Source organism: Pinus tabuliformis, chromosome 6 (genome assembly GCF_031772625.1).
Source record: "Pinus tabuliformis cultivar Carrire ecotype Pingquan chromosome 6, CPIR1, whole genome shotgun sequence".
Lineage (NCBI taxonomy): Eukaryota > Viridiplantae > Streptophyta > Pinopsida > Pinales > Pinaceae > Pinus > Pinus tabuliformis.
In genome coordinates, this window is record NC_142292.1 from 62,756,640 (window position 1) to 62,784,107 (window position 27,468).

Consider the following 27,468-nt stretch of genomic DNA (forward strand, 5'->3'; position numbering starts at 1 on the left):
CATCACACTTCGGCACAAAGAGTTTTGACATGGTCTGCAGAGGATTGCATATGTATTAGTTGATGCAGGAGATTCTTGGGAAGTGAAATATGTTTGCCTATATGGTGGCTATCTACTATATCATGTAATTTAAACCATGTCACTAGAACCCATAGATAATTATGAAGTTCTATTGCCTTACCTTCAAGTGAATTTTACATTCGCTCAGATAGCAAAACAATGTCATTCTGAATAACATTTAGGTTTAGAAAATGTTTAAGAGGTTCACTACAAAGACATGGGTTTCTACAATTTGGGTTGTATAATATTGGGTCGAGAAATTGGAGTGGGGGTTAGTTTATTGAATTCGTTTATTTCTAGTTCAATACCAAACCAACTTCACAAAGATATCATAAAGATTTCCCCGGAAAAAGCATCTCATGACATTATATTGAGTGCCAGAAAGGTCAATCTCTTTGCATGGTGTATTCCTATTTGGGTAACATGTTTAATGTATGCGGTTGTCTTTGCATGGTGTTCTAATTTCATCATGAAACTAGCATCACAATGGTTAGTCATACCATTGGACATATTAATAAAGATCCATCATGCGTCCTTTCAAAGTTTCATATTCTTGAGTAATCTTGTGTTATGCCCATGTATAATTGGATCTTTGTTACACTAGCCAAAACATTTACATGTCTCAGGCACGACATGAGGATGCTCTAAAGGATAGCATTTGGGACATTCATTTATGTTCTTGGCATGATAGTTGTGTCGCTAGCAGAACTCGGAACACTTAAACCACCAAAGGATAATGGTTTAGTATACATAACTAATTAAATGATTCCAATGACCATCTTTTGGTTGCTTCAACCATACATTCTTAATGGTCTATCAAAAATATTTGCAATCAGGTCAAGTACAAGCAACAATGAAGTTTATGGAATTTGGGGAAAAACCAAAAACCTTCTACATTAAAGAAGCTACCAGAGGCAATGGAAAGGGGAAACCTTATATACAAGATTTATATCTTATTCAAATCATGCATCTTTCATGATTGGAAGGATTCAATCATCACGTTGCATACAACCAAGGCTCTCTTCCCTTCATCTAAAGATCTTTAAATTGTTAATTGATGCATTAAAATAATTGCATGCTTAGCAATGGTGGATCTGTCAAAGGTAAAATGGTATTACAACCACATTATTGGAAAAAATTATTATAAGACATCTGATAGCGTTTCGAGCCCTTAATTTAATGAACTTCATATCCAGAGATACTACTTTGCTCCAAAAGAGTGGTGGGCAAAAGATATTGATGAGATAAAAATAGATTTGTATTGGAGAGTTATGTTGGCCATCAAAACAGCTTGCAAGGTTTTTTCTCTATCGATTGGAGAAGCATTGTGAGTGTACACGTCACGTTGGTTGTGGGGTATGTCCAAGGAAAAATCCAAGGCAGAAAAGGGAAATGCAAATTCAAGGAATGATTATAATGATAAATTTGCAGAGATTACTACAGAATATTGGCATTTTTGGAGACAATTATGTCTTTGTTTCTAACAGAGAAGAGTTCAACCTCATGCGAGTTTTTAATCAAGTTTCTCCATGAAGCAACCATTTTAGAAAATACTCGAGCACTTAATGTTGAAATAGTAGAGTTCTCCAACCAGCCCATTCCAGCAAAGACATAAAAATGAAAATAGGATAATGTTGTCAGCAGAAATCCTAGAATTTGAAGAAAGTAGAATATCATCTTCTACAACACACAACCTAAATCTTAAAAGTTTTAAATTTGATTGATGCATATTTGGTAAATATTGTTAGATATGTGAATCTATCAATTTCAAGATTCACCTCACTTACATAAGCTATTAACAAGTATCAACAAAAGCATTGACATGGGTAACAATGCCTTGACTGAGCACTCAGTTGAACATGGGCGATCAAGGTAAACTCAAAGGAACAAAAGATCTATATTAATTCAAAGATATGTGTGTTGGAAGAAAGGATTGAAGTCAAAAGGAAAGAAAAACTAATCAAATAGGTGGCAGGGATTCCTGGTATTATACGAAGCTCAGGATCAAGAATTCCTTGAAGATGCACCGAAATTTTTCCAAATAAAAACAATGCACGAGGTAGTGATAAAGGATTGCACAATTACCAAACTACAATAAGCACAAATATATGTGATCTTTAAAAAAAGATGCACTAGAATTCAACACGCGGTGAAAAGGCACAAGTGGAAACAGACTTAAGAAATATAGAAAAGATTGTGACCCAATTTATAACACAAAATGGTGAAGAAAAAATACACCAATGTGTGCATTTAAGTTTTATGAAAAAATTTAGAACAATCACAAGTCAAATTTGCACATGATACTAATTGGACCTCTGCAAAAAACGTATAAAATTTATACCTGGGTACATTATGGATTAAATTCATAGCTTCTTGTAATCGATTTATTTTTGAACAATTGTACCCCAACTGAAGCTTCATATATATATATATATATATATATATATATCTATATATATATATATATATATATATATATATATATATATATATTTATATATATTTATATATATATATATATATATATATATATATATATTTATATATATATTTATATATATATGTATGTGATCAGTTACGTTCCTTCAAAAGTTAATCTTTACACGTCCCTTGTATGGTTTGGAGATGATTTTTTATGAAACTGTCAAAACTATTGTTCAATCGTGAACGCTTATAGGGTTGAATCAAGTTTTTCATATTTTCAGGTTTCCTCTATCCACAAAGATTTTATATGTTTCTTTCAAATGATGTAACCTTATTTTACTATTTCAGAAGCTTAATGTCATGTTAAGATATACTAACATGATCTCGGGAAAAACAACATTTTTCCTGAATTGATCACGACAACAATGGGAGAGTCATGGCACTTACATGAGATACAATATACAAATTACTTCGAGGAAAAAGTGCTCTAAATTTATATTGTTTTCTAGTGTTTTAGCGTTAGCATAATCGTTGTAGGGATTATGATGAGTATGTTTCACTTACATGATCTCCTATAGATAGATGAAGATGGAGATGCTTTTAAGTTTCAACAAACCTATTTATTGGACAGTATCTACCCCTGCAGCATTAAAATTTAGATAAGAAACTCAAATTTTTAATAAGAATCTTCTTTGGAAAACATGTCAAATTTAGTATTATCACCTTGCTATAACAACAACACTAGTCTTTTCTTGAAACTGTAACAAAAAATATTTGACAATGTCTTTCAAGTAATGAAAAAATCTTAAATGTCATGCGCAAACTTTAAAAATAAAGGCCTTATACCCAAGTCATTAAAAGTAAATATAATAAAAAATAGATTGAAAAGGATTACATACTTCTTCTTGTGTTTGACATTTTGTCATCTTGTATCTCACAGTAGGGTCTGCGTCATTTATAACAATTTCTCTAACTAATATCTATAAGAACGAATAATTGAGTCAAACCCCTCAGTAAGAACACTTGTTAACTCTAAAAACCACTAGAAACACAAATAGTCGGGCGGGTGAAAGCAACAACAACATCCCTAATTCATCCTTTAGATAGTAGTTCAACTTGACATCAAATAGCAGGTTGACAAGTGGTAAACTAAGGAAAAAAAACAATTACTTAGTAACAGTTAGAAGAGGTTGATCCTCTTGTTGTTGATAGGCATCATGCTTGACGATTGTTTGCCATAATCATCATGACAATGCTGAAAACGTTAGCCTCAACAAAAAATAAGAAAAGAAGGTTTCAAAACAACAACAGAACTCGGTTGTCTACCATGCAAAGGATGACCAAAATGGCATGTTTTTCTGCTTCCCTCCGAAAGAACTAGGGAAAATTCATCCCCTTGACGGTCTTCCCTTTATATACAGGTTTCAAAGGAGGTCAAAAGGTTGTATATTGGTTTTCTCCAGACAATGTAGTAGCAGCAAAAAACTCACACCTTCGAACCTCAGACCATTGCCTTCACTGCAAGCAAGGCTTCATCGGCAGCCTGTCATTTGTGGCTCACCATGATGCAGCCAGACTCTTGAGATTTATTTGATTTATACAATCATTCTTTCTTATCTCTTTGAATCTTAGTTGTTGATGAAAAAAAATTTGTTCTGATAGGTAGTTTTACAATGCATCCACAAAGCATTTTTCTCACTTAAGTGACATCTTTCATGCATTCCTATTTAAATTAATTGTTACTTACATCTTTGAAAGTTGAACCTGACCAGTGAAAAATATTTATTGAGCTCACCTTCACTTTTGACTGTTTACAGACAGTCTCAAATTGAGTCTTGAGTGTGTTGATCATCTTGGAGTACACGTATTTATTAATTAGGTAGAAGCATATATCCATTAGGGACACCCCGTGTGACTAGAATAATATCAGTCGGATCGGAGAAACATTCCAAATATGACAAGGGTTGGTTTGCTTATAATTGTTGAGCGGAATTCCTTGTATGGGTTTGCATGACAACAACTCAATAATTGGAAAATTGCAAAGAAACACAAATCATTCCTCCAACCTCCCCCACAACACCTAAAACCTTGAATCTTTACATGACTCAAAGATTTAACTAAGCACTGATTGAATGCAAAATTTTAAATAAAATATCCACAACTGACTAGCACATGCCAGTGAGAGCACAACGAGCATAGCTTACATGCAATAAACCACACAGGTTGATGATCTAAGCATAAATGCCTCAAACAAAATGAAAACCCCCTTTAAATTTGAAAAGAGGAAATTAACATAAAGCCAACAATATATCAACAAAGAGGCCCTAAATACATCAACAAAGAGGCCCTAAATGGCCTATAGAGTCCAAAAATAATCATGCTACGACAAATAACTAATACTACATATCATCAAAATCATTTCCTATATTAGGATCTTCATCGTCAATGTCACCCTCTAAAGCATTAAAATAAGATAGATAAATCTTAACATGGCCAATCGAGATTATTCTTGAGTGACGGCTACATTTATACTAGGGTCATGATAGATGATTTCAATGATCACTGCCACTAACATCGAGGTACGTAGAGGGCTTGGTCCTCTTAATTAAATGTTATCATTGTTATACCCCCTACGTTAAAATTTCCATAGGGCTTGATATAGTACGAGAAAAAGTTTGCATTATTCTAGGATCACAGAACTACTTTCAAATCTTAAAAACAAGAATAATGTTAATTCCAATAACGAAAGTAACCAGCGTTCAATTTCATAAATAACTCAGGCACATGATACCATTCCAACAATAAAAAATGGTTTATAAACCCAATCCTTCACATTACAAATTTAGGTCCGAAACATATGTTAACGACCCTACTGCCCTAATTTTGTCCTTCAATAAGCTTCATTAACAGAAAACCAATAAAAGAAAGTATGGTACAACAAGAAATTTTCTCGCAGGTAAAAAAAAAATTATTCAAAGAGTGACAATGGTCATTCCTCTCTAATAGAGCATTACTATTAATGCACCATTCAAATTTCAGAGTAATCTCTAAATGGTAAAATTAATGTGCCAAAAAAAATTATGTGGGATGTAACAAAAAAAGGATTGGCATCTACTACCCACGCAAAATATCTCAAAACCGAAGAAAGAGGATGGGGTAAAATAAGTGTTCTAGCAACCAAGGCTCCAACAACCAACCTCTTCTCGAGGATCCCATATGGATCAAATACTTTGTGGAATATGATGATGCAAGGAAAATATCTTTTAAAAAAAGTACTTATGAGATTCTGCAAAATAAGAACTTCCGAAGGGATCTTCAATCGGGAACAACATTGTCAAAGGATTTTGGTGCATAACAGATAAATTGTCTTAGGAGATTGGAGAAGGAGAGGAGGTGTCATTTTGGATAAAGATTATAATGGGAAAACCCCATTTAAAGAAACTGACGGATCATCAAGAATCAAGGAAGCAATAACCAATACAGGATGAATGAAATCCATTGGAAATATGCCATAGATTATTGGTCCCTTTTCACGAATGGAAGAAGACTAGAGATTAGACTATTGCGGCTAGTGAGGAGGAAAAGATAATTTTGGATAAAAACTTATATCAGAGAAGAATTTTTATAAAGGAATATAGTGATTCACTTAGATGAAACAAGGATGGGGCGCAGAGTCATAACATCCGAGAGTATTACAAACCAATCCTGAATCAACAGATCTCTAATAAATAAAAACTTCAGAAAAAAAAATTCATTCCCAGCGTTTGGAATACCTTCTAGGATAACCCAACTTATCTTTGGTTATAAATAGAAAAAATCCTAATAGAAAAGCTCTGAAAATGAGGGGGGATATTGGGCCAACAAGCTGAAACAATCCATGAGAGATGTTAAAATCAGCCAACACCTACTGTTGAAATGCGAAATGATCAATAAAGTATGGTACTTTATTGAGACTGGCGAAAAAAAAGGGTTTTCAAGGACTAACCAGGTGAAGTATCTCTCAAAGAAAATGAGGGAAACCTCCCTCAAAATCTCCCATTTTGAAAATAGTTTTTCCTTGAAAAATCATCCGAGGATTTGTAATCTCATTTAGTTGAAAAGATATAAATGGTGGGATGTTTGAAGATTAAAATCTATGCCCACGAGATATTTGGTTTTAGGTCAAGAAAGTGATACTAGAGACATCCAAATCTAATAAGAAAATCTCCCTGGCCATAATCCTAGCTTATTTGAAAATTTTCCTCAGAAAATAAATCTCTATTTAGAAGAAAATAGGAAAAACAATATTTTAATAATGAGTTCAGCCGTAGAAATCATTACCCTCGGTATTCGTAAAAGTTAATATCGAAGGGGATTTTAAAGGAAACCTAGGAATATATAGCATGGGTGGATTTATCAAAGATAAATCATTAAATTGTTGGGAGATTTTGGCAAGTGTCAAACTATAAGGATGAGATGCAAGCGCTAATCAAAAGAATAAAATGTGTTAAATAAAATGAAATATTCCAAAGTTATCACAAAAGGAAACTCGAAGCTCCTAAATAATTTCATGAATGAACACGTTGCAAGCAATTATTGGGAAAATCACATGTTGTGTGGAATGGTGCTGGAAGTAAAAGAAATCATTTCAGAGTATTGAAGTTGTTCATGTTAGAGGAGAACCCAACCCGATGTTGGATTGGCTGGAAAACATTGCAATTAAGAAGAAGATGTGGGACACAATTGACATGACATAGGAATCATGATGATGTGTCAAAAAAAGTTGGAAAGAATGTCTCGAGAAAGTACTTTTGGAGAAGTTCAGATAGGGATCAGCCATAAATGATGAATGTTTTGGGAGAAGAATAACATAACTATGGATTGTCGACATATGTATCATTCATACCTCATAACTCTAATACGAGGAGAGAAAAAAACGATTACATCCTAACAGTATATTTGATGGCACAAAGATAGTTAGGTGTTTGTGTAATTAAAGCTCAAATGAGGAAATTTCCCCTCCCAGTGAAGTTAACCTTGTCATAGATATGGTGTTTCCTCCTTTCGGATAATGAATGTCTTTGGCCAAGATCTATAAGACCCTAGTATTTAAGGGAGGAACTCAACAAAAGACAACCTCTAGCCATTCACCTATGGAGAACTCCCTCTTTCCTATCCTTAGATTATAGGAGATGCTTTCGCACTCCTTATGTATGTCACTAATGGATTGTCCTTTTGGGTCCCAATGAAATTGGTCATTTATAGACATTATTAAAATGATATTATCTTAGCAGTTAGTTTCAGTCCTTTGAGCTTTGCTTATAATTATGTTCCAAGTATAATCTATGTTTTTGCTTGATAGCCTTAAACTGAACACGATATTTACAGTTTTTTTGATGTGTGGGTAGCTTAGAATAGGGAGAATTGATGAAGGATTACACTATCTCCATAAACCCGAAGTATATCACCACGCCCTTATTTTTGTAGTAAATGTAAATTGGGATCCCATTGATACAGCGAGTCATAAATAAAGAAAAATAATTGGGAGAACTGAGCCAGTAACTTCCGTGCAGAGATGACGATTTGCTTTCTCCTCGGTCGCTGGCCAAATTGATATCGAGCTCTGCAACTCCTCTAGGGTTCGGTCGATCGATTGCAGCAATGGCTCCGAGGAGAGGGGATAAGGCTCCAATTGCTGCAAAAAAGGTGATCCCGAAGGCGTTTAATCCATTGTTTGAAAAACGACCCAAGCAGTTTGGGATTGGGGGAGCTCTGCCGCCAAAGAAGGATTTGCACAGTTTCGTGAAATGGCCGAAGATCGAACGCAGCCAGAGGCAGCGGAGGGTATTGAAGAAGCGTTAGAAGGTTTCTCCGGCCTTAACCCAGTTCACCAAGACCCTTGACAAGATTCTCGAAACCAGCCACCGCCAAGCTCAGAATGCGTGGGCAATCGGCAGGGGTGGGACGTATGGTGCAGATCCGAACCCCCCCACAACGCAGGTGCTCAAACAAAGTCGTCTCGGCTCTGATCGAGCCACTATTCGAGCACAGCGTGCGCCCAGGCAACAGATCGAGAGTTCAAAGTATAGATCGAGCAAAGTTTTACCAGATCTAGAATGTTTCAAGGAAAAACAAACAAAATCGGCATCAGATCTGGAGTTTTGCTTGCAGCCAGAGCAGGTAAAAATTTCTTGGTTTCAGATTTTGATTAAACTTCCACAAGGAAAAACCCGTGTAGTGTGGATCCATGCAGATAGCACCTCCTTGGAGCTGAAACAACAAATCTGGGCAGAAACGGGATTCCCAGTACAAATCCAACACTTGGTAAATGGAAGGTGGTCTCTCCAGGATAATAGGACGTTGGATAGCTATGAGATTGGACTAGGATCAACCATTTCTCTAAATTTCAGATTGAGAGGAGGGGCTCCGTATCAGGGACAGCCAAGCTCCCTAGGGGGAGACAGGGGTAAAAAACCTGATTCCCAGCATCAACCCAAGGGAGGGCTATCCTACAAAAATATCCTTCAGGGCAGCAGAGACACAGGGTCCTCTTCAGACCAAGGCGGGAATATACCCAGGCCCTACATTGTAGATCAGTCAGAGGCAACACCAGTTTTAAATTTAGATGCACCAGGGCTTGACGATTACGTTAGGTCCTATGAAACACAAGCCCTTATATGTCGTTTCAACAGTTTTTGGCCCAAGCCATTGGACCTATTCCATTGGATTTTCACCAGCTGGACCATGGAATGCGATATTCATCTATGTTCAAAGGGGTTCTTTATAGTAAGATTCACATCAAAGGAAGTCAGAGATACAGTCATTAGTTCTGGGCCATGGTTCTGGGGTACATCGGGGCTGTTTATGACCCCATGGTTCCCAGATTTTGATCCAAACAAAATGACTGTAACCAAAATGCCGGTTTGGGTTAGATTATTCAATCTTCCATTGCATTTTTGGAATGAACAAGTCCTGGAAAGCATTGGGAACAGCATAGGGAAATATATCAAAACAGACATGGATAGGATTGATGAAAGGATCTACACCTTCGCACGTATCTGCGTGGAGGTAGATTTAAGCAAAGGGTTGCCGGAAAATATAAGGCTGATCTACAAACAACAAAATTGGCTGCAAGTACTGGATTATGAAAACACTGCTTTCAGATGCAGGCTTTGTAGACAGACAGGTCACCTACAAAGCACATGTCCAGACGCCAAGAAGTTAAACAATAAAAAGAAACAGAAAGGGAAGCAGAAGAAAGGATGGAAATTTTCACCCCCAGATTCATAGGAAGAAGAATCAGAAGCAGAGGTGGAAGAGATCCCTACAGAGAAGACTGAGGTACCACCAGAAATGGAGTGTCAACAGGAACCCACCCTGAACAAACAGACAGAGATGACAAGAGAGGATCCAGGCTTGGGAGGTTTCAAACGGCAACATCAATCTGATTCTTCAGACTCAGACAAAGAAGCTGGACCTCTGAATACAGAAACTCAGATAGTCATAGTTCCGACCGAGCCCACTCAAGGAGAGTGGCGTAAGGTCGAAAAGAAGAAAGGGAGAAAGACTTAGAGTGTGAGTCTTACAGTTTTTCTTCCTTTTTTCTTCTCTCTTTCTCTTTTCTTTTCTTCCATTTTCTTTGTTCACGTTAGTCTTCTAACGTTGAGGGGGGTGCGATAACATCCGAGCCTTTGTGGCGGTTATCTGTGCAAATGATGTAACTTTTCATTATCTTTTTAATAAAAGTTACTGCTTTTTTCTTTGGAAAAAAAAACTTCCGTGCAGAAAAGAAAGAAAAATATAGTAAAACCAAAATCACACCTGGTTTCAAGCAAACTTAATTTATGCCCAACCCAACATATGGGAAGGAAAAGTTAATTAATCAGGGATTGTCGTAAGAGTATGGGCATAAGCTATGCGTGAAAATTGTGGTGGGGTTCTCCCGACAGGAAACTCAAGAAGAGACTATTTGAGGTCTCTCTCGTGGGCCTCACAAATTAACTCTGCAACATCGCAGATACTCGTTATATCATTGATAAATTGCTCTCGGGCTTTATTCCACAAGAGGAAATGGGGATGACAAACCCATTAAACCTATTTGAGAAAAGAGAGAAGTTCGACATTTAGTAGAGAATGCGTAATACATGCCTCATTATCTCCCTAAAGATGCATTTGCGAGCATTCTGCTTTTGCGAATGAGGCGTAGGTGAAGAAGATGGTATTGGGTCTTTAATGGAGGTGATTGCGGATGTACATCATCTATGCAACAATTGGGAAAGTGATTCCCAATTGTTTTAAATCAAATTGTCTGCCTAACACACATATTTTATCACAAAATATTAATTTAAATTTTGTAAATTAACTCTAAAACACATGAAAATTTTAAGTAAACTTAAAGTAAAACAAAATTGAAATGTTAATACGAAAGATAAATTTGCAAATTATTTTTTTTTATCACGGAAACAATTTAAATTTAAAGATGACAAAATATCCATAGAAACCACAAGCCCCGAAATGAAGTTGTTGTTTTTTAAAGTAAGGATTAGGGTAATTTGCGTAAAGAGTGGCTGTTTTTATCTTATTGGACAAAGTTTGAACGGCTCCTCATACCGATATATGTTATGTTTGGAGATGGGAAAACGAATATGGTTTGGTACAGTAAATGCGCGTGATAAATACATAATAATATTAAACATCACATCGATTGATAAATATTGTTTTTTTCCCATGGTGGAGGACTTGCTGCAATGTTTATATATATAATTTATTTAAAAGAAATGTTTAGAACGAAATACTATTCTGTTTAACCAATAATATTTATCTTTTTCCCCATGGTGGACGACTTGCTGCAATGTTTATATATATAATTTATTTAAAAGAAATATTTCTAACGAAATACTATTCTATTCTGTTTAACAAATAAATGAAAAACAGAGACGAGTAGACAGAGTGACCAAGTCTGCTCGAAGAAACACGAAATTGTTGACAGCATCTAAAACATATATCCCTTCAACCAATCTTGGTTGAGACGCAACCAGAATCAGTATCAATGAGGACGCGGTCATATGTGGCAGACCGGATTGGGTAGCTAATGACTGCGTCATTTTCAATTTTAATTTCTGAACAGACAACCGCGTCCAAGTACGAAGACGGAGTCCATCAAGCAAGCAAATTTAGCTCAAGAACTTGGCGTTGGCGGCGTTGTTGTTATAAAAAGGAAGAATGCTCTTCATATTTCACCAAACTCCATCTATCATCTAAGGATCTGATCAGATAAGAGAGAGCATCTACTCGAATCGAATCGAAGAATAGTTGCCAGTGAGTTAGCTGCAGTCCAGTCATGAAATCCTTTCTAGCGCTAGCGCTTGTAGTACTAGTGGCGCATAATATTGTTAATATTGTGCGTGCAGGTGATGCAGATCCTTTACAAGACGTTTGTGTGGCTGACACGAAGAGTGGAGGTATGTAAGACTTTGAGTTTGAGGCCGTGATCATGTGTTTGCTTATCAGGGTTTCGTTTCGTTTCATGCGATGTGAATAATAATATAATCTGATCATATATATGGCGATTAGGGTTTCGATTCGTTTCATGCGATGTGAATCTGATCATATATATATATATATATATATGTTTATTTGACTGTAATTGCAGTTAATGTGAACGGGTTCCCGTGTACGGATGCAAGCATGGTTACCGCAAATGACTTCATGTTCAGGGGCTTAAATGTTGCAGGGGATACAAGTAACATGATGGGATCCAACGTCACTGCAGCCAATGTAATGCAGATACCAGGCTTAAACACCTTGGGAATCTCCATGGCTCGGATTGATTTCGCTGCTCCTCTCGGCCTTAATCCCCCTCACACTCATCCGCGGGCCACAGAAATCTTGGTGGTCATCGAGGGTACTCTCTCAGTCGGCTTTATCACCACTGCCAATAAATTGTTCAGCAAAACGCTTGAGAAGGGAGACGTGTTCGTGTTCCCCAAAGGTCTGGTGCACTTCCAACAGAACGTGGGCTATGGCAACGCAGTGGCCATCGCTGCACTGAGCAGCCAGCTTCCAGGAACCCAGCAGGTCGCCCAATCCTTGTTTGGAGCCTCTCCCCCGGTTGATGCCTCCCTTCTGGCCAAAGCTTTCAAGATCGATGCCTCCCTCGTGCAACTTCTCCAAAGGAAATTCTTGGCTTGATGCCCACTCATCTAATTCATTCATTCATTCATTCATGCCACGAGTGAGTCACTCACCAGTCATTGGGCTGTTATGCGGTTAACCGAATAAATAAATAAAACCACTCTTTCCCTCACGTGTATAGTGATCTATATGCAATAAAGTAAAATTTTACACCACGTGTATAGTGATGTATACGCAATAAAGGAAAAATTTTCACCATTCCAATATGGGTGTTTGAGAGTTTTATGTTATAATCATTTACACCTTTCTGTTTCTGTTTAATGGACACGACACTGCCTAATAGCTTATCGGTTGAATTGATGGAGCGCTGCACGATGCATCTCATCTGATGCAAACAAAATAAAAGTATCTATATTTGACATTGAAACACTCTTATCATTGAAACAAAACAAAATAAAAGTATTTATAGAAACACTCCTATCATTAATCAATCAACCCGTACTGGTGTCTGTTTGGTAGTGTGAGATTTCCATGCTTCCTCTTCACTGTTTTGTCTAACTGACACAACATATATCATGACCTCAATACATCGACCACGGCATCATCATGCCTCTCTTCCAAACAAAACAAATATATGGCTGAGGTGAAAAAAATACACTCACATTATAACACCTACTGCATTCATTGTGTAATCTATTCGAGTAAGCAAGCAATCCGCGTCTCTAAATTTAATTTATTTTTGTCTCTGGTGGACGATGTGAACTTAGATTTTGTATTCCATGTTGAGATTTTTCTGTTTTAGACAAAATAGGAAAGAATCCCAGTGTGTGACAACAATAGATATCTGTTGCTGGATTAGCTCCAGGTTGTTGGGAGCAAATTAATGCATCCTAAATTTGATGTGAGAGGCAGTTAGATTCTCTCTGCTATAAAATAGGTGGTCATACGGATAGCTGGGTGAGAGAGTGTGAGAGTTTCATTGATGTAATCTCCTGTTTGATTAATGAGAATTGCCGATGCCTTAGTTTGGTGGACGTAGCCCAGAATGGTTGGGTGAACCACGTTAAAAGTTGTGTCCCTGTGCATGATTTTAATTGTTGTGTCTATATTTCACTGTTTGCTGTGCATCTGATCTCCAACAATTGGTATCAGAGCATGTTGGAGGCAAGATTGGACTTGCATACTGGAGGTGGAGCTGAGGTTGTTTATTTGCTGCCTGGACCTGCTACCTGGTGCGCTGTGGAGTGTGTCCAACAAGCGTGGAGTAAACCTAGTGCGTATATACCTGCATTTACATGCTGGTGCGTCGAGGAGAATCGGCGGTCAATAAACCTGCGTGGGTATGTATTTCCAACAGCGTGGATATGTTTTTTATAAACAGCGTGAGAGAGTGTGAGAGTTTCATTGATGTAATCTCCTGTTTGATTAATGAGAATTGCCGATGCCTTAGTTTGGTGGACATAGCCCAGAATGGTTGGGTGAACCACGTTAAAAGTTGTGTCCCTGTGCATGATTTTAATTGCTGTGTCTATATTTCACTGTTTGTTGTGCATCTGATCTCCAACATTCCAAACCATAAAAAATGATGTGAAGTATTTCAAATGATAAAAAGGATATAAAAAAAGGATGTGAAGGATACGGAGTTCTATTTTGTATTTGAAATTATCAAAAAGAACAGTCCAGCTACAGAATTGAACACTAAAATCAACCACCTCGGGAATTTGAAATGTTTGGTCCTCCCACCGAGCTTGCATTTGGTTAAAATAAGCCTCCTTAACTGCAAATTTCCTGGCAACTTTCTTCAGTCTAGCAATTTCAAAGTTGGCCAATTCCAATCTCCTTTTCAAGTCTTCCACACTATCTTCTTCTTGAATGGAAACTGTTTTTCCTTTATCCTTTCTTTCATGAGGTTGTGTCACCTCCCCTGTTTCATCTGCTCTTGGCGGTACCTCCTGTATTTGTTTAAACTTCCTCGTTATGGGTCTCCTAGGCTTAAAGGCAAGTTGATCAACTTGATCATCAAACTTGAGTTTCTTTGAGGCTTTAAATCTCTTAGCTTTGTCTTTTCCTGACTCTATCAAATCTGCTTGAACTAGTGGTGATTCTTCAATGTCAATGGCTTGCAATAAGTCATTTAAGTCTCCCTTTGAAACAGGGCTTTCTTCAATAATCATTGATTTGCCTTTCTCTTTAGCTACCTGGCTCCTAGTCCTTCTTCTTTGAACTCCTTCACCTGTGCTTGATTCATGTGCACTTTCTTTAACCTGACTTTTCTCTTTAAAGGACTGCTGGGGTGTATCCTGGATAGTCAGTGGCCTGGTGGATTCTCTTACTTGTTTCCTTGCCTTTAACTTTGAAAATCTCTTGGATCTTGTTTCTGCCTGATGACCAGTTGTTGTTGGAAGATCTTTTGCAGCTTGAGGGCTGAGACCGGTCTCATTCTTGAAACCAGACATGAAAATGAATGTGTGCCAGTCCCTACCTACCCTCTGAAGTTCATGCAGAACAATCAACTTAACCATGCCATGGTGGAACAATGAAGTCTCACAGGCTTCTTTTCTTAACTGCACCTTGTCACACATTTTTCTTAAGTTGTGGAATAAGTAAAAAGGTAGATCAATAGATGTCTTTCCTGTGAAATGCAACAGAAGTTTAAAATGATATGAATACACCTTGTTATATCTCCCTTCACAGGTAAGGTACTTCTGTATACAGGTAAGCAAATGGGCATTTGATTCTTTGACATAACTTCTAGGAACAGACTTGCTTAAATCTGAGTTAATGAACTCCTGCTTTAGAAATTATTTGCATGGGGTCATATCAAATTTGAAATTCTTGAACCAACTTTCTTGCCCTCTTGGAATCTCCGTAACTGTGGATATTATGTCTGGTGAAACCTGCAATTCCAACATACCAACCTTCGAGTTTAGTCTTGTGAAATTCAAGGCAAATTCCTTGGTGACTTGTGCATGACCTCCCTGGAGTTTCTTGCAAAAATTCCAACATCCATCTTGTTTAAATGCATGCTCAACTTCTCTGTTCTTCAAGGTTATGTCTAAACCTTCAGGTTCGTTTCTCAAACATCTGCCTGATCTGTGGTCTTTTCTTTCTGCCGATCCCTCCATGAAGGTTTGAAACACTGTCGCTGCTCAAACTTCAATCTCTGCCTTTCCTGAATGGCTGCCTCGCTTAATAACTTCCTCTCTTGATAACAATGTATTCAAATTGAAAACTTGCAGGCTTGTTCCTCATGCAACGAATACAATCATCATTAAGACTGTGAATACCTGGCTTTTCTTGGAACTTGCAATTCGTGTGTACCAATGTACCTAGCGGCTGTAATGATGGAGATAAGCGGTTGGACATGATATGTGGAGTGCATAAACTGACAATGAATGATGCAACTATAACTTAACTTGACAAATTTGACAGTTAGGAAAGATTCGCTACGGAATGCACGAATCTCCGGTTTCGTAGTGCAGTCAGTGCAAATTTTGAATTATGCGCTACGAAATCACCTAAAACATGTCGTGCTGCGAAATCACCTAAAACCTGTTGCGCTGCGAAACTGCTAAAAAGGATTTATGCGCTGCGAAAAAACTTCAAAATGGTTACATGCGCTACGAAATCACCTAAAGGGCTTTGTGGCACATAGTAACTTTTAAACAAAACTGACACATGGCTATGAGACAGGTGATGAATGAGAATGACCAGTGATGAATGAGAATGCATATTTGACTCAAGACCCCTAAGACTCAGACTCTAAGGAAAACAAAAATCAAACTTAGACTAGCACCGACCTTTATCATCAAACTAGTATGAGAAATTTTGGCATTATAATTCTTAAGTGATAACAACTCCCATTGGCGAAAGTCCATAAAGGCTCAAGAGCAAGTGACATTGACTGAGGTGACAATGGGTCTTTGTCCCATTGTTTTCATTTGGTCTAGTTGTTGTCCCATAGGTTCCACTCCTAGGGCCCCGCTAGATTGTGTGGCAACAATGAGCATGTTTGCAACCTGTTCCTTGGTGGCAATTATTCCAGCTTAACATTTTGTTCAACTACTTGTTCTCTTAAGAAGTGATACATGATGGGAATGTGTTTAGTCTTTGAATGCATCATAGGGTTCTTTGAAATGTTGATTACACTTTTATTATCATGGATGATTGATGTTGGCTGAACATATTCCACCTTGATATCTGTCAAAATCTGCTTCATCCAATGAACTTGAGTACAACATGTTGTTGTTGCAATGTATTCAACTTCAATTGTGGAAAGATAGATTGAGGCTTGTTTCTTGCTCAACGATGATGCCAAGAAATTTCATAGAAAGAATGCTTCTCCACTTGTACTTTTCTTGTCTTCCACTCTTCTTTGCCAATCTCCATCTTTATATATTTTTAAAATAAAGTCTTTGTTTCTTGAATATCATAGGCCAAAGTTTAGAGTGTCCTTCAAATATCTAAATATTTGCTTTACTGCTTGCACATGGATCTCCTTTGGTGTAGATTGAAATCTTGCAACCAATCCTATTGCTTGCATGATATCTAGTCTTCATGCTGTTAAATATAGTAAACTGCCAACCATTGACTTGTAAACAGTTTGCTTTGCATGAGGGGATTCATCATCTTTGTTCAACTTACATCATGTGACCATGAGTGTGCTAATGCAGAACTTTCCATCCCAAATTTCTTCAACATTTCGCCAATATATTTAGTTTGGCAGATGAAAAAGCCTTTACTAGATTGAACAATTTGTAGACCTAGAAAGAGTGACAATTCTCCCATCATGGACATTTCAAACTCTTTTTGCATTTGTTCTGCAAAAAGCTTTTGCTCATTGTGTCAACTTCACTTCCAAAAATAATATAATCTACATATACCACTGTTAGACTTTTAAAACCCAACAACTGAACTTTCAACATACATTCATCAAATATACTAAGTTTACTAATTGAACTAATTGCAGTGGAAAAATAAAATTGAAGACACAAGCACATTCATAAATTTAACCCAGGAAACCCCAACTGGGGAAAACTTGCAAACTTGTATGTTTTTCTTATTATGCTCAGCAAAATCTTTAGAAATTGATTACAAGTATGAGGGGAAACTTCACTTTACTTTTCTAACCCACGACACAATGGTCTGTGCACTTTTCTCCTAATCGTCCTGCCTACATGTGCATTGTACGGACTTGTACAGAACTGTACGACCATTTTGCACAGCTGAATGCAACCTTTGATAAAGTGTATGTTGGTTGTAAAATACTCTGAGGCCATTCATGCTCTCTTTCTAACGTAGTGTGCCGATATGAAACCCTTAGGCACTGAACTGAACACCCTTCTCTTTGTTGAGATGAACACACAAGCTATCTAGTGCATGATGAGCCAAGTCTGCACCCTTTTCCCTCCTTTGAAGTCAACCTCGGCCCACCAACTCCACGAATGGTTGAGAGTAAATCTCAATGGATGGCTGAGATTGTTTCACTTTTTGTTTATAGGGAAATTAAAATTTTCCTAAGTCAAAATAAATAGAAAAACTAAAATTGCGCCTTTGGCCCGCCTGTGGGTCGCTCTGCCAAATTTAGTGCGCCTCTACATTTAGCTGAACCCTTCCTCCTCTAACTCCATTTAACACTCCCTCTTAGAGAGGAAGGTGTTCTGTATTACACCTAGTTTATCTCTGAAGTAGACAAATCTCCCCCTTGCCAATGCCTTGGTCAAAATATTAGCTGCTTGCTCCTCTGTTGGCACATATTGGAGTCTGACTTTATCCCTGTGAACACAATCTTTGATATGGCGGTATCAGATCTCGATGTGCTTGGAGTGGTTATCACAATTTATGACTGTGGGCTCCAACTTCTCATTGAACACCCCAACAAGTAGCTTCCTCAATCATATGGCCTTGCAAGCTGCTAGGCTGGTAGCCATATACTTGGCCTCAGTTGGGCTTAGTGCCATTGATCTCTACTTCCTGTTGAACCAGGAAAACAACTGTTGATCCAACATTGAAGGTACAACCTGAAGTGCTCTCCTTGTTTATTGAATCCCTTGCCCAATCTACATATGTGAACTCTAAAGCCTCACACCATCACCTTGCCTGTACAATAACCATAATCTATTGTGCCCCTAAGATACGTCAACACGTGCTTGGCAACAACCCAATGCACTTTGGTTGGCTCAACTGGTTGACTGTGAAGCAAATGTCTGGTCGTGTGTTCACTGGATACATCAATGACCCTTAGAGCTTCTTGTAAAGTATGGGATCAACTCTCTCTCCTCTAGTAGCATCCACCTTCCTCTAGTTTGTGACTAGAGGCGTGGTCATGGCCTTGCACTCCTGCATGTGTAACCTTTGGAGAATCTCCTGCGTGTACCTTCCTTGTCCCACAAAGATCTCCCCATCACCCTGTCATACCTCTAGCCTAAGGAAATAGTGGATCAATCCTATATCCTTCATCTCAAATTCCTCTATAAGATCCTCTTGCAGTCACTGATGAGCTTCTTGCCCCTTGTCAATATTAAGTCTTCAACATACAACAAAAGAATGAGAGACTACCCCTTAACCACAATATAATACAAATTAGGGTCAACTTCACTCTTGGTGAAGCCTAATCCTAGAAGGTAGTTGTCTATTTGGGCATACCATGTCCTTAGTGCCTGCTTGAGCCCATAAAGAGCTCTCCTCAGCCTGCAAACATGCATGTCGTTGCTGAAAGTCTTGAACCCTTCACGCTGCTCAACATATATCTCTTCCTCATCAACTCTGTTAAGGAAGGTAATCTTCATGTCCATTTGGTGGACCTTCCACCCCATCTGCGCTGCAATCGCCTAAATGGTCCTAATGGATGAGTATCGAGCCACTGGTGTGAATGTTTTACCATAGTCTATCTCTTCAACTTGAGAGAACCCTTTAGCCATGAATCTAGCCTTACACTTCTCCACACTCCCATCAATTGCATGCTTAATCTTGTACACCCAACATGAGCCAAACACTGTTTTGCCAACCAGTCTTGGCATAATCTCCGAGACGTTATTTTAAATGATAGAGGAATACTCCACCATGGCATCTCGCCATGCCTATTGAGAAGTTGCCTCCTTATATCAAGAAGGCTTTGAGTCTATTACCTCAGCCATAAGTGCCATGTACCTCATATATCTTTGTGGTTGTTTACTCTGTTTGAATGTGGAGCTAGGTGTTGAAAAATGTAGGGCATAGAGATGAGGTGATTTCTATAGCAATGATAACTGCATGTGAAGACTTTTTACTTTTCTTAATTAGGTTCTTCGTTGACTTGATTATTATTATGTGTTCTTTTTCATCAAACAACTATCAAACCATAAAGAACAATGAGACAAAGGACACAGGATATAGGCTATCAGCTAGGGCCAAAACCTCTCCAATCTTGAGAGGAAAACCCACCGAATTCTTCTTCTTATAGAATTTTTAATTGATGAATTCAAAGACCAAGACCCTTGACCAACAACCCCTCCAAGACCAAATCAAAGCCTTCTTCATGATGTGCTTTCCTTTCACAATGTCAACTTCGGTTAAACTTGCTTTCTAATGGCAACAACTTATCCTTCACCCTTTCCGTCAGACCTGTAACTTATTGACTGTAACTCAACCTTAGTGCAGAAACCCTAGGCCACACGTGTGAGGGAGAATTTGTCCTCTTTTCCTTTTTGCTTGGAAAGATACTTCCTCTTTAGTAACTTGGTCTACAATATCAACTCTTTGTCACCCAAATTTGGTCCTCTTAGAGTGACTATAATTTTTAGTGTTCTCGTTGTAGTGAGATGCCCTAAACTTCGCACGTGTGAAGGAATTTGGCCCTAAAATAGATCAGAATATTTTCGCTCTTCCTTCTTCCTTCTTCGATGGATATTAGCCTCTTCCTTGTCTCAAGATCGAACTTCTATGTTGCTTGTATGTATGCCCTCGAGAGAGAGGTCGAGTCCTTCTTTATATAGACATTGTTGGGGTTCAAAATAGGTCGACATTACTGGCAGGCCGACTTGATGATGCATATAGGCCGACATCACTAGCAGGCTAACTTGTCTTGGAGCTTGAATATTTGGTCTTGGAGGGGTTTCTTTGACAATCCTTTTGACTCAAATAAATTTTTTACAACATGTAACATGCCCAAATGGGTCTGCAATACATGACAAAGACTCAATTTACTTTATGACTCAATGACCAATCCTAAGAGCTCACAATGGGAGCTTGAATTTTAAAAATAAAATTCCTTGAGCATGAAACCCATGTCTCAAGCATAACAAAATTAATTTTAGTGTTCTTCTTTACATCAATTACATAAAATCATGATTACACATGTCATTATGAAGACCGAACCTAGTTACATATTTCAACACTCCCTCTTAAATAGGGAGGTATTCATAATCCATACAAGGTACTTTAACATTCTCAATCTGAAGAATTCTCATAAGAAGAGTTGGATTGGTAACCCATCTGTTTAGCATCATATCATTCAACATTGTCACATAGCAAGGCCTTGACTAACCACTCTATCTCTTCACAAGATCAAAGCACAATGCTGGCGAGACCAATGATTTATAAACACCCTCATCATTGTCTCTCTTGGGACATACCCCACCCGGGTTCTCTCGGAGTAGGTTCCACCAGGACTATTCTTATCTTGGATTCCCCATCCTCAAAGAATATCGGTCCTCTACGACTACTCTTATCTTGGATGCCCTACCACATCCTCAAAGAGTATCGAATGCTAGTTGCTTACCCAATCCTCCATTTTTTCTTCCCAATTGAAGACAAGAATGATGTGTCTATCTCTCCCTCCCAACTAGGGAGGATATACCCATTTCAATGAAGGAATGCATTCATTCCTATAAAAGGAATATACCTAAGCTCCCTCTTAACCAGGGACTTGACCAAGGTCCCCCAGGGACTTGCTTCCAACAACTCTTTAGGTGGAGATCATGGGACAAACAACTGCTTGTAGGATTCCCTCTTTCGATGACATGAATTTCTTCTTTGTTATGCAGCCTAAATCTTTTTGGGACTTCTTGTAAGGCACAAACTATCCATCACTTTCATTCATGAATCATGTCGGTCATGTCATCCTTCTTTCAATCGGAAAGTGATCCATTAGTCCATAGCTGGCCTTCCTTCATACCTTGCTACATTCTTCATGTCATGTTTCCTTTAGGATCCTTCATCCTATCACATGAGTATCAGTTGTAGATAACATCTACAACTCTTCCTCTTCCTTTGGTAGCCCTGCATTAGCCCATCCAGATATTGATCAAAAATAGTAAATGAACATTAAATAAAAAATGAACTTTGTGATGGTATTTCATCATGGCATCTCCTTGTTTGCATCAACATCCTGCATACATATTGACACATCTCCAAAAAGATATGCAATGTCAAGGGTCTCTTTCCTTTTTAGACTTCATCAGGATCTTTATATCTTTCCCATGGAGGTATCATAGTAAAATCTTTCAGTCGTTGGATGTTGATTGCCTTCCATAGTTGCATTTTTTACGATCCCTTTCTTTCGTTATTCACATATTTCTTCCTGAGAACTTCCAATCACAGTTCCTTCAACTTTGTCAACTACCACATATTCCATATGAGGACATATTATGTTGATTTCATCTAGTCAATGTGTGAACCATGCCTTGATGCATCCTTCCAAAGGAGGAGATCCTTCCTTTTGATCATGCTCTTGAGGTAGAGCATTCATTCACGTTATCTGCAACTATATGACATGATTTAACCTTATCAAATACAAGCATACATACCTCATTTTCTTCCTTTCGGTCATCTAGATTTCCTTTAGCAGTTTCCTTGATTGAAAGAACTTCAATCACCTTGACCCGCTTTACTTCTTATGACATCATACCATCATTCCATGAATCCCATACAAGGTGGAATCCAATAGGTGAACCTTTCAATGAAGATTCCAACAGAGGATCTTGATCATCCTCATCCGAATGCTCCTTTTGAATGATGTATGATGAGCTTTATACTAAATGAATTTCTTCTTTCCGTAAGTACTACTTATGTTTCTAATGAGGTTACCAAGAGCTACATCCTTCTATAGATCACTACCATAGACTTCTATTTCAGCTATCTTTCATGCTTCTCTAAGAGGATGTCGTGAGATCTTGCTTTCAATCGTATGCTTCTATGATGCCATGATGCATCCTATCATGCTTCTAATGATTCCTACCATGATAGCTATATTTTCTAACAGAGAAACTTGAGACAAAAACTTGAAAAGAACTCGGTGAGGAAGGTTATCTCAATTATAGTAGAGATTCTTTACTTCCTCCTTCTTGTATTTCTTGTTTTCGGCTTCTTCCACTTCTTTAGTGATATGGGCTTCTTCCCTTCCTCTTTTGTTGTTGTCCTTCTTAAGTTTAGGACAATCTCTCTTGTAGTGCCCATATTCTTGACATCCATAGCATTGAATCTTTGCCATATTCTTCTTTCTTTTCTGAGGACCAAATTTCCCAAACTTCCCTTTTCTCTTTGCCATGGCAACATATGCTTGAGTTTGCTCATTTGATCCTACATCAGATTTTGCCTTCAACCTGGTTTCTTCAATTTTTCATAGTGACCATAGATCATTGAATGGAGTAGCTATCTTCTTCCCATAAATGCTTGATGTAAGGTTACCCCATTCCTCTCGTAATGCATTTAGTACTATAATAGTCATTTGTTTTCAAACATTATCTCTCCCAACTCTTGTAGTTGATCTCTTATTTCAGATACCCTCATTAAATATGAGTCTATTCCTTCTTCTTCTTATATCTTCATCTTGTAGATTTCTTGCCTTAACGAGATCACTTCTCTTGCAGTGTTTGTGGAGAACAATTCTCCAAGTTTGTCATATATTTCTTTTGATGTTTCTAATTTAGATACACAGGGAATGAGGGGATCCTTGATGGATTCTATGAGAATCCTTTGAGCCCTTACTTCTCCTGTCATTTACCTTGCAAGTGCTTGAGCATATTCCTTTGGAGGTTTAGTGATTGAGCCCTTAATATGTTCCACCACTCATTTTCTATGAGGATCAAATTAGTCCTCTTCTTCCATGCAAGAATGTTTGTAGACCCAACCAACTTGTTGCTCTCCTTGTAAAAAGACATTTTGATATGGTGATAGAGGATTTCTGCTTGAAGAGGATGTCTTCATTTAAATGACGGTCCTTCAAAGAGGGAAGGTTAACTTGAATTCTTGACGATGATCACAACACCTTTCTTCTTGCTTCCCTTTGGAGGAGTAGACTTTAAGATGCTTCGATTTGTAAAACTCTTCAATTTAAGTGGAGCAAGGTTCCCAAGAATGTTTCAAGTGTAGAATCCTTATTTGAGCGAACTAGGGTTTGTTGGTCTTCTTCTAGAGATTTTCTTCAAGATGATGTAATCCTTGTCCTTGAAGTGCCTTTGAGATGAGAGGTCCCTTTTCATGGTTGATGCTCTTGATGGTCTTCTAGTGCTTTGGTCCTTGAGTGTCCTTCTTTGAGCTGCCCTTCCTTGACTTTGTCACTTTAGCTCTGATACCATGTTGAGAAATCTAGGGCATAGAGATGAGGTGATTTCCTTAGCAATGATCTGCTTGTGTAGACTTTTTACTTTTCTTATTTAGGTTCTTCTTTGAATTGATTATTATTATGTGTTCTTCTTCATCAAACAACTATCAAACCATAAGGAACAATTAGACAACGGGCATAGGATATAGGCTATCAGTGAGGGCCAAAACCTCTCCAAGCTTGAGAGGAAAACCCATCAAATTCTTCTTCTTATAGAATCTCCAATTGATGAATTCTAAGATCAAGACCCTTGACCTACAACCCATCCAAGACCAAATCAGAGCCTTCTCCAAGATGTGCTTTCCTTTCACATTGTCAACTTTGGTCGAACTTGCTTTCTAATGGCAACAACTGCTCCTTCAACCTTCCCTTCGAACCTACAAATTCTTGACACTAACTCGGCCATACTACAGAAACCATATGTCACACATGTGAGGGAGAATATGGAGAATTTGTCCTCTTTTCCTGTTCACTTGGAATTGTTGAAGAATGTAACTAGGTTCGATATTCATATTTGAGTCATTAGGAAATGTATTTATCAAAAAATGAAAAAGAAAAAATTATTATTATTACAATGACTTATTAAAGCATGGGTTTCATGCTTGGGTCATCATTTTATAGGTCAAAGTCCCCATTGAGGACTTCTAGGTTTTATATTGAGTCATTACAGTCATTGTCCATTTAATGAGACCCTTCTTGGGCTTTTGAATCATGTAAAAAGAATTATTATTGTGTCAAATATGTAATTTGTCACCTCCAAACCAATTTGGCCCTTGCATGATGAAGTCAACCTACAAGAGGACAATTCGACTCACATAAGAGGCTATATATAAAAGTGCAGTTCGATCTATTTGCTCACCAACTCGACAAGTTCAATACACTAGAAGGAAGTGCGGAAAAGTGCGAAGTTCAAGGAGAAGAAGGAAGGATTGCAAGTCGATGTTTCCAGGCTATCTCTCTCTCTCTCTTTTATGTGAAGTTACTGGGCTATTTTCTGGGTCGAAGTTCTGTTGCTAGGAAGGTTGAAGTTCTGTTGCTGGGAAGGTCGAAATTCTGGATTTGCTAGGTCGAAGTGTTGCTGCTACAGGGTCGAAGATCTAGATCGAAGTTGCTGGAAGGAAGGGCTGACTTGGTGGTTGGAGGAAGTCTTTGTCTAGGTTGAAGAGTCTTGGATTATCTCGTCTTAACTACTGAAGGAAGAGTTTTGACTGGGTTTTCCCCTAGATAGGGGTTTTTCCCTGGCAGAGTGCCTACATCTTGTGTCTCTTGTTCCTGTGATATTTATACACGCATGATTTGGTAATTGCTTGATGAAAGATAATATAATAAAGAAGTAAAAGAAGTCAACATAATTCATAAGTAATTATCAAGAAAGAGAAATCAAACCCTAATTCCACTAGCATTGATTTATCAACAGGAAAGATACTTCTTTAGTAACTCGACCTGCAATATCAACTCTATGTCACCCAAATTCGGTCCTCTTACAGTGACTGTAATTTTCAGTCTTCTTGCTGTAGTCAGATGCCCTAGACTTTGCACGAGTGAAGGAATTTTGCCCTAAAACGGATCATAAATATTTTCGCTCTTCCTCCTTCCTTCTTCATTGGATATCACCTCTTAGGGCATCACCTTAAAATGATTTTTAACCATTGCAAATCCTTGAAAAATGATTCACTACTGCACTGGGGTCTTCTTGAGAAGTTCTCCAAATTTGAGGTCAATCCCACGGTGGAATATCGAGATATTCCAAGCCCTAGCTTGAAAATCGTTCTCTTCCACAAATGTCCTTTGGATTGTGGCTTCATTAGGATCATTCTAGTCAATTGCCAAGAGAAATTCAATTCCTTTGATCCTATTCTCCATCCCAACTTGGTCAAGATCATCAATTTGTTTCCCCAATCCAAACCCTTGACCCTGTTGTGGCCTTCTTTGTGGTCACACGATCTTATAACTCCTATTCCACAAAGATCACTTAGAAACCCTAGTCTTCTTGGATTACTTGATCTTGGGCGCTTATTTTCAAGTAACATTCCTCAAACCCTAGGTCTAGGCATCCTCTTAGCCCTTCTAAGAGAGCCCTCCATCTTGCTTCCATAGAAAACAAGCCCATTCTCTGAGTCTCTATTGTGAATAGGCTTTAGGAATCACCCCATACCCTATCATTGATCCATCTATTCTTGTGATTCCTCTCATATCGGGACTCCTCCCATCGATGAAAGTTCGTAAAGAGCAGGGAGCTTTAGCTGAGGTGACAATGGGCTATCGCTCCATTGTTTCCACTTGAGCTAGTAATTTCTCTGTACGATCCCGTCCTAGGACTCCTGCTAGTTTGAGCGGTAACATGACCAATAAGCTACTAATATGAAAACAAATCCAAAATTTGACTGAGAAGCTAGAAAATGCAATAGAAATCAAGCCCTTAAGTGATGAGTATTAGTTCTTAGAATTATTAGACTTATTTAGAGTTGTGTTTAAGCTTCCTTAGAGTGATTAATACTTGATAATGCCACTGTTATATTAGCTTCAGATTTGATCATTTAGGACATTCAACAAAAGAGAGAGAGTTAGAGAGATCAAACCCTCATTGCTCCACTAGCAAGTTTCTCAAGTAAAGATAAACTTTGATGCACCAATGAAGAATATTGACAATGATTTGACCTTTGAATACCTGCAACCACTAATTGTTAGCTTGTAAACAAGAAATAAAGTCACCAAAACCTCACAACCAAGACAAGAGAAAGGCTGCGGCTAAGGAAAAGTGACAAAGTTTAGCCTTAAATAATTGAGGAATGGCCCTTGAAACTTGGTAATCAACTCTCCAAAGACCTGCCACACAACTGTATTAGCCTCAAAACTCTAAGAAAAGATGGATCAACCCTTTTGGAGCTAGTGGCTAGGGCTAGAAGCCCCTCTAATGCTAGCGGGTAAGCTTGAAAATGACTCTAGGTCTAGTGACTAGGGATTTTAGGCCTTGGATTGTGTTTAAATGAAACTTCAGCCTTGTATAACGCTTCCTTGATGGATATAAGCCTGCAAAACCAAGATTAGCTCACAAAATGACAAAAATATGATGGAAAACCACTACAAACCCTTGCCAAATCCACTGTAGGCCTGCAAAACAAAAACGTTAGCCTTGAAACCACTTGGAAAATTGAGTTTGAGGCCTTCTAGAGTTGCAACCTAGGCTTAGAGTCCTATTTAGTGTTGCGGCCCTCTTGGAAAGGCTGAAAAGAGGCTGCGACTAGGCTTTTAGCCCTCTAACCCATGCAGCTAGGCCAAGAATGGCCTCT

The 27,468-nt window shown here is 38.1% G+C and overlaps 2 protein-coding genes across 2 annotated transcripts in view; both read left to right on the top strand.

The window, feature by feature from the left end:
* Positions 1 to 27,468, top strand: part of LOC149257234 (superoxide dismutase [Cu-Zn] 4A-like) — a 219,919-nt gene that overhangs the window by 164,635 nt on the left and 27,816 nt on the right. The gene's annotated exons all lie outside the window — the stretch shown is intronic.
* Positions 9,817 to 12,654, top strand: LOC149257238 (germin-like protein 1-1). The gene is made up of 3 exons (XM_089433866.1): positions 9,817 to 10,000; positions 11,874 to 11,924; positions 12,116 to 12,654. Exons 1-3 carry the CDS (start codon positions 9,817 to 9,819, stop codon positions 12,652 to 12,654), a joined length of 774 nt encoding a protein of 257 aa, XP_089289992.1.

Excerpts from the sequence above, each read along its gene's own strand:
- LOC149257238 (XM_089433866.1), top strand. The coding sequence starts at position 9,817 with ATGGAGTGTCAACAGGAACCCACCCTGAACAAACAGACAGAGATGACA. Across the intron at positions 10,001-11,873 it reads GCCCACTCAAGGAGAGTGGC|GTGATGCAGATCCTTTACAA; the intron begins GTAAGGTCGAAA and ends TTGTGCGTGCAG. Across the intron at positions 11,925-12,115 it reads GGCTGACACGAAGAGTGGAG|TTAATGTGAACGGGTTCCCG; the intron begins GTATGTAAGACT and ends CTGTAATTGCAG.